Raw genomic sequence first — 8,443 nt, 5'->3', positions numbered from 1 at the left:
CTCAGACCGAGGATCACATGAGTCAGTCTTCAGATGAAGAATGATAGGTTTACACTTCTCGACGGAAGAAGAAGGTTGGAGGCACACTCCAACTTGGAAACATAATGAATGATACTTTGGTTACTCCTGATAATAACACGACACTTCAAAGTTTGTTATCTGACTCTGTTCCTAAAACTAGAGAAAGAGACAAGACTAAACTGACTCGTTCCTAGCTATTTGTTTTCTGCATTTTTTAAATTTTTGAGTCTATCTATATCTTTTTGTTGGGGTAGTACTGTACTTGATATAGTTGAAATAGGGTGCCTCTATTGGGCCCTCTCATACAATCTTTATGTATATTTTCTATTTCAATAAAATTAACCCTTGGGCTTTTCAAATATATATATATAAAGAGTTTCATAAGGCATTATGTGTCATGTGAGTTGCCACTTTCCACTCATAACACCTTTTTTTTTCTGTCTATGATTTTTCATGTAAATTTGTGTTATTCTCTTTTCTTCCTTTTTTGTTCAATACATCAATTTCGTAATAATTAAAGTTCTTTTATCCAAAGAAACCAAGAGACCTGTCAAATAGAAAAAGAATGCTCATCAAATCATTGTTTGTTAAGAGTCAGCAGTAGCTAAAATGATAGAAATAAAGGGCAGTTCAGAAATTAGAGCACAAGAACAAATGAATCGAGTAGATTCTTAAACCCTCTGGACACTCCAATCTAAATAAATGTTATAAATAGCAGGCCTTATTACATCAAAACTCACATTGAACAGAATGAAATCATCAATACCTGACAGGTTAAATCCCCTCCTTGTAATGCATAGAAGAAAAATCCAACTGATTTTCAAACACTTCAGGTATCATATGAACTGCTAAGTAATAAATAATTTCAGATTTTAAGTTATATCAGTATTGTGTCAAATATGGAAAAATGAAGGAATTTGGCATAAATAAAACATAAGAAGGTAAGATTAATTACACTGTGCAAACCTGAGGCACTAATAAGATCCAGTAGCAGATAGCATATGCGGCATATTACACATAACATCACTGAATTGGAACTAGATAAACAGCTGACAGAGAAATAGAAAGTTCACCTCCATATCCAATGGCACACAATTCTTCTTTTCTTAACATATATCTACATACATTTTGGTATTTTAAACCTATGCATGAAAAGGTGTATTTCACATTCAAAAGTGGTAATAGTGCTGTTATTGATGTGATATTTAAGATATGAGCACTATATGTGTAAATATGAAAGTGTAGGTGTGAGATATGTAAATACATAAGGGCATATACATTGCTACAAAAAGGTAAAAAATGTCAAGGTATAAATATTGAACAGCAAGAGCTCCCCTACAATAAAGATTTTCATATAAAACCTTTCACTTGGTCAAATTGAATATATAAAACTGAATTGATCATTTGACAATGATATTGGGAGTTACTTACTAATAACAATAATGTAAGCAAACAACAAGAATTATAAATAAAATGGCCTTCGACCATCAAATCAAAAGTCATGAAGCATCCAAGCTCTGGATTCCATCCAATCTTCATTCTTTCTCTGGCTCTAATTCTCTTACTATTTGATTTCTTCTCGGATTTAACATCACATCATCTTCAGAAGTAGCAGGCACAACATGCAACCTCCTCGATCTGCTGTTAAGTAATTCATTGTTTCTGTCAACTCCAATGGCGACTACACCATTTGCAGCAGACTTCACCATCCTCAAAGGAGGAAGAGTACTGGATGGAGGAGGAGGAGAGGAAGAACAAGAGGAAAAAGAAGCTGGAGATTTCTTTGTCCTCGCAGGATTCTCTTCTCTTTCCTTCCGCCTGTCAAATCTAAGCTTCACAAGTGTACTCTCTGTATCGATAACAGAGCATGGAGCGCTCACAGTCCAAACCCTAGCCGGCACAGTCCGATTCAGAATCTTGAGTTGCTCAACTATCTCCACCATCGTCGGCCGCCGATCCCGGCATGATCGAACGCAACTAGAAGCAAGTAACGCAAGCTGCCGCCTAGCCAGTGGATCTCTCGGCGGAGTAATTCTCGGATCAAAGATCGCCAAGATCTTCCCCTTTTTAAGGAGCGGCACCGCCCAGTCAACAACAGATGGTGGTGAGTGGGATACATCAATGGCCTTACGACCGCTGATGATCTCGAGCAGAAGAATCCCGAAACTGAAAACATCGGTCTTGGTACTCAAATTCTCCGGCGTGATGTAACCGGGATCGAGGTACCCTAGAGTCCCTGCAGGCGGTGTGGATCGAACAGAGGAATTGAATCCGCCGGCTTCGTTCTCATCTCCATCGCTTTTGAGAGCGAGACCGAAATCGCCGAGACGCGCATTAAACCGTTCGTCTAGAAGCACGTTCGCCGACTTCACATCGCGGTGGATAATCGGCGGATGAGAACAGTGAAGCGCGAGGATGGCTTTCGCCGTCTGGAGAGCGAGGCGTAGCCGGCGAGCCCATCCTGGAGGGCGATGGTTGGAGTGGAGGAGATCGTAGAGAGTACCATTCGGCATGAACTCAACAACAAGTAACCGCTCCTTCTTCCCGCCGGGCGGGGTGAAGCCGACAAGGTTCACAAGACGGGGGTTCTGAATATGGGAAAGGATCTCAATCTCGTTGTCAACTTCGTGCGCAGGAGAAGGAATCGGACGGCGAGAGGGGCGTTTAACGGCGACAGATCTGCCGGAGCGGAGAACAGCTTTGTAGACTGCGCCATGGCTTCCTCGGCCGAGTAGTGCGGCTTCTGCGAAGTTCTGGGTTGCCGATTCTAACTCTCGGTATGAGAAATTGCGGATGCGAGGATGGGAGAGAGATGTAGCTCCGGCAACCTCCCCTTTCTCGTTGTTCTCTGCATCGCCGGGCTCCGCTGCGCTAGAGCTGCGTGCATTCTTGGGCTTACGACGCTGCGATTGGGCGGGGGAGAAGGAGGAGATTGAGCGACAGGTGGCAATCGAGGAATCGGCTCGGCATGAAAGATAGCCCATTGATCAGTCAAATGCCAGAGCTGGGAGAGGAAAAGGAGACGCGGGGAGGAAGAAGAAGAAGATCCCAAACTTGTGGTGAGAAAATCCTCCGGCGGCGAGGAGAAGAGGAAGAAGATTGAAGAGTTCAAACTGGCGGAAGAAATGATTTTTAATTCAGGGATTTTCGGTAATGGGGGGGATTAATGAGTAGATGCGGAGTTAAGCGAGGTAATTAGCTCGCATTTTGTGCTGCGCGCAGTACGTCGGACCGATTAATTAATGAGTGTACGGTTGGTTTTCTGGTTCCTGGTTGTTAAATCGGGAGGCATTCCTTCATTAATGATTGTTGGAAACTTCTTGTAATTTGCATCAAATGGGGATATTGGACTACAAAGATCTTATTAGCAAATTTTAATGAAAACATTTATTAATATTTCTAATCTTAGGATTAATTTGGCTTTTTGTAAGCCTTAGAGGTGTTTTTTTTTAAGAAAGATAATTAGAGGTATTATTTTCTACTTTTTTTTTCATTTTTTTAATAAAAATTTTGATTATTGTTTTATATATTTATTATCCTTTATTAATTGTCAAAAGAAAAAAGGAAGGAGAGAGAAGAAAAAAATAATGAAGTGATCGATAAAAGGAGGGAAAGAGAGAGAAAGAGAAAAAATTGTGAGGCTCAAAATTGCATCATGCAGATTGGGTGAAAGGAGGAGATGTGGGGGAAAAAAAAAGCAAAAGAGAAAGAGGAGGTTGTTTGATGATGAGAGATGCTCCTGGTGTTGATGTTAGTTGATCATTTTTCTATTAAGACTTTTTTGTAATAGATTTATGAGGTGAAATTGGGTTCGCTTATTGATTGACTTCGGAGTGGTAGCCGTTCTTATTGGTTTGATTTTCTCATTTCTTTGTTGTATTTGATTATCTTTTGATCTTAGTTATTTGTTCAAATATGCATTTCCGCACTGTTGTATCTGATATTTCTCTTAATCTTAGTCATTTGTTCGAATAATCTCTTGATCTTTGTTATTATTTTTTTTTAGATTGGTATATGCTATGGTGATTTCCAAGCATACATTAATATTCAACCATTTTTTGAATATGTCATAATTTGGATAATCATTAATCTTGAAATGAATATTAATGTTTCTTTAAAGTAGGTCTATTGAGTTGTTTATCTCAATTTTACATGATTTGTCTTCTCTTCTCTCTTCTATGCTTTTTTGTTATCCTTTTCTTTTGGTACTATGTTGGTATTTGCTAGTTGTTTCTTGTTTGTGTGTATATGGTTTGTTCTCTTTCATATGTTTCTAATGAAGTTGTCTCTTCTTTCATGGGACTTTTTGAGAGTTGATTGATGATGTTGTTGATTAGAAATGTTGATTGGATATGCTGATACAAATGTTAAAATATTTGAGAATTTTTTGGGTTTTTTGTTGATCGACTATGGAGTGTTTCTTGTTCAAATTGATTTGTTTCCTTTTGCTTTCTTATTTTTTTCTTTTTTTCTAGGCTTGTTGATTATAATTTTCTCATAGAAAATTTTGTTAGTTGGTTTGTTTATTTGTTTGTTTTTTTTTTGTTTTGTGCTGTTTTGTATGGGTATATATTTATTATCTTTTTTCTATTTGAATAAAGCTCAGTGTGGCTCTCTTTTTTCAAAAAAAAAAAAAAAAGATAGTGGGTAGAAATATAGAAAAAACATTAAAAGTGATTTCTTAACTTTGATTTGATTATCTTCCAAGGATGCCAATGTTTGTAATGAAGCAGAAGCCATGGAATATTGATGTTTGAGGAGATGAAATGAATTATGGGATGGTGGAGTCAATGTGCTTAGCAAAGCTTAAAAAATGGCCTTAACTGAAGAGTCTTTCTTTTGAGATTAAGATTTGAACAAGTAGGAAAATAAGTAGAACTAAGGGCTAAAAACTTTTGCACATAATAGGAGAGTATTTTTAATTTAGTAGTGGAGGTTGTGTTAAGGATTAAATGAGTTTAATTGATTGTAATAGCAAGTACAACTAAATTAGACCACTTAAAATTCAATTAGACAAAGTAGTTGTAATGACAATTTGCTTGGATTTTATAGTGGAGGGATGTGGGGATTTGATATGAACCAGTAGTGAGGATTCATCAGGATTTACAACAAAAAATAAATATATATCATGCAAATATGAGTAAGCTACTCATGAGCATATAATGGATATGTATGCCAACAAGCAAATCAATTTCGAAAGAAATAACCACTAAGTCTCTATCTCTGAGCAAAATATTTAAAATCTCATCAATGTTTCATTTTCTTTTTAATTTTCAATTAGAAACTATGTATAACTATTTTGCATCAACATAGCTCAAAATAGCATGAAAAAAAAGAAGAAGTAACCTCCATTAACTATCACCTTTTTATAGGAATTATTAATTATTTCTTTTATAAATAATCAGTTTAGTAAATTTAAGTAGTATTTTTTTATAATTTTGAAACTTAAAATTCAAAATATTAAATATTGGAATTCAATCATTCATAATAGGAATTTGACTTTTAAATAATTTTTTAAGCTTAAAACTAAAAATCATAACCATAGAATTCTTACACAACCTTTAAGAAACTATGCATTGTTGAGAAATTCGGGCGAAGAAAAATAGTAATCGACAAAAATTTAGAAGAACACACAAAGATTTAACGAGGTTCGACAAAGATGCCTACATCCTCGGGAGCAAAACGGTGAATTCCTTTCAACATTCAGAAAAGAGATTACAGAATTTGAGATAAAACCTATGGTTACATACATGCCTATTTATAACCCTAGAAAACCCTGAAGTACAATATGTAATTACCAAATTACCCATGTACCTCACCCCCAACCCACATAAGGAAACTCTCCTGATTTGGACAGAATCTTCTGCTCCACTCCAGAATCAGTCCCTTTATGGTATATGAGCCATATCCAACAAATCTCCACCTTGGCAAATATCCAGCCCCTTAGGAGAAATACGTCATGGAGTTTCTTACATACGAGAAGTGGGTTGGGCCACCATGCTTATCTAGCAACTGCAAACATTCAACAAGTCCAAGCAATGCAAGAACTTGTTGATAATAACTGGCTTGCTCAACATATCAATTGCATTTTCTTCAGTATGGACATTCTACAACAGTATCTCACCAGAAATAATCAATTCTCTAATCTTGTGATACCTGACATCAATGTGCTTGGTTCTCACATGGTACACCTGATATTTAGTTAGATATTTAGTTAGATGAATAGCACTCTGACTATCACAATACAACTGAACTCCACCTTGCTCAACGCCTAGTTCCTTTACTAGACCAGCAAGCTATATGACTTATTTTGTAGTTTTAGCTACTGTCATGTACTCAGATTCAGTTGTAGATACTGCCAAAATATACTGAATTATTGATTTCCAACATATAGGCCCTCCACCAAGAGTAAAAACATACCCAGTTGTAGACCTTCTGTCATCTAAATCATCTTCATAGTCTAAATCAACGCACCCCACAACTAAAGGACCATCCTACTGACTGCCAAAAATAATTACATGTCCTACAGTATCCTTCAGATATATAAAAATCCACTTTACTGCTTTTTAATATTGCATTCAAGGTTTTGTCATGTATTTGAAGACTTGAATAATAACATGAGCTAAATCAGGACGAGCACATACCATTGCATACATCAAACAGCCAACTGCACTAACATATGGAACCTTTGCCATGTATTCGTATTCGATTTTTGTTCTTCAAAAATTTGTATCTGTCTTAAGACACTGTTCTGAAGAAAGCTTAAAATGATTTGCCAATAAAGTGCTCACAGGATTGGTTTTGCTCATCTCAAACATGTCCAACATTTTCTCAACATAGCCTCGTTGAGATAAACACAGTCGTCTTGAGCTTTTATCTCAATGAATCTTCATATTCCAAGAATCTTCTTCGTAGGAAAAGTCTTTCATGTCAAATTCCTGACTCAATTAAATTCCTGGCTCTATAAAGCTTTCAAACCACAGACATCATTCATATTTTTCACAACACTCAGTATATTATCAACATACAGTAATAGAAAAATAATAGAACGATCATCAAGGCTTTTCACATAAACACAACAATCATACTCACATCTCTTCTAGCTGATCTGAATCATGTAGGGGTAAAGTTGCTTGTACCATTGTTTTGGAGACTGTTTCAACCCATACAACGATTTCTTTAACCTGCAAACTAGATGCTCCTGTCCAGGTTAAGTGAACAAGTGAACCCTTCTGGTGGCTGCTCCATGTAAATCCGATCCTCCAAATCACCATGCAAGAAAGCAGTTTTAACATCCCTCTGCTCCAAATGCAAATCCCAAATGACCACTAATGCAAGAACTGCCCTGATTGAAGTATGTCTAACCACAAAAGAAAAGATTTCATTATAATTTATCCCCTTCTGCTGTGAATTTCCCTTTGTTATCAGCCGAGCCTTGAACTTTTCCCCATCTTTTCCTGATACTGCTGGGTTTCTTTTATACACCCACTTGCAACCAATAACCTTCTTTCTCTCAGGAAGCTGAACTAGCTCCCATGTGCGATTTTTCTGCAAAGACTCCATCTCCTCAACCATTACACCCGTCCATTTCTCTTTCTCCTAGCTAATGATAGCTCCTTGAAAAGTGGTTGGATCATCGATGCTGATGAGAAGTGCACAAGAGACCAAGTCTTCAAAACTCAATTTGCTAGGAGGCCTTATATTGGTGCTTTTTTGTATGTCTCTGGTTAGATTATAATTATGCAGATCATCTGGAATGGAATCACCAGGTGTTATATTTAAACTTTCAACTCTCTCAATTGTTTCTAGATGTTATTTTAAATCCATCTGCACTGCATCTGAACTGGAACTGTTGTTCCCTGATATCTTGTCTTGATTATGCTGCAACATTGATTGTTCATCAAAAACTGCATCTCTGTTGATCACCGTCTTCTTTGCAATCGGATCCCAAAACTTGTATCCTTTCACTCCTTTTTTATAGCCCAGAAAGATACACTTCTTGTATTTTGCATCAAGTTTAGATCTTTCATCTCCAGGTACATGCACATAAGCAGAACAACCAAAAATCTGTAAATGATCACAATTAACTGGATTACATGTCCATACCTCTTCTGCGACCTTGCCACCCAACGATGCCCGAGGTGATCTATTGATGAGATAACATGTCATATTCACAGCCTCTGCCCAGAAACTCTTATGAAGCCTTGCATTTAGTCTCAAGCATCTTGTCCTTTCAGTTATAGACTTGTTCATTCTTTCTGTCACACCATTCTGTTTTGGTGTCTTGCACACTGAAAAATATCTCTGAATCCTAGCTAATTTGTGTACTCTGTGCCATTATCGGATCTCAAATACTTAATCTTTCTACCAGTTTGGTTCTCCACCTCAGCTTTTCATAACTTGAATTTAAAGAAGAATTCAG

General features: G+C 36.9%; 1 protein-coding gene across 1 annotated transcript; it reads right to left on the bottom strand.

Moving 5' to 3' along the window:
- Window positions 1-1,358: 1,358 nt before the first annotated feature.
- Window positions 1,359-3,366, bottom strand: LOC110029534 (serine/threonine-protein kinase-like protein At3g51990). Its single transcript, XM_020731870.1, has one exon. It carries the CDS (start codon window positions 3,003-3,005, stop codon window positions 1,557-1,559), a length of 1,449 nt encoding a protein of 482 aa, XP_020587529.1. The 5' UTR covers window positions 3,006-3,366; the 3' UTR covers window positions 1,359-1,556.
- Window positions 3,367-8,443: the final 5,077 nt, after the last annotated feature.

The sequence above is a fragment of the Phalaenopsis equestris genome, unplaced genomic scaffold, assembly GCF_001263595.1.
Source record: "Phalaenopsis equestris unplaced genomic scaffold, ASM126359v1 Scaffold000002, whole genome shotgun sequence".
Lineage (NCBI taxonomy): Eukaryota > Viridiplantae > Streptophyta > Magnoliopsida > Asparagales > Orchidaceae > Phalaenopsis > Phalaenopsis equestris.
Note: the sequence above shows the minus strand (reverse complement) of the source record. Positions and strands in the feature narration are given on the sequence as shown.

Coding starts and splice junctions, on each gene's coding strand:
- LOC110029534 (XM_020731870.1), bottom strand. CDS start 3,005: ATGGGCTATCTTTCATGCCGAGCCGATTCCTCGATTGCCACCTGTCGC.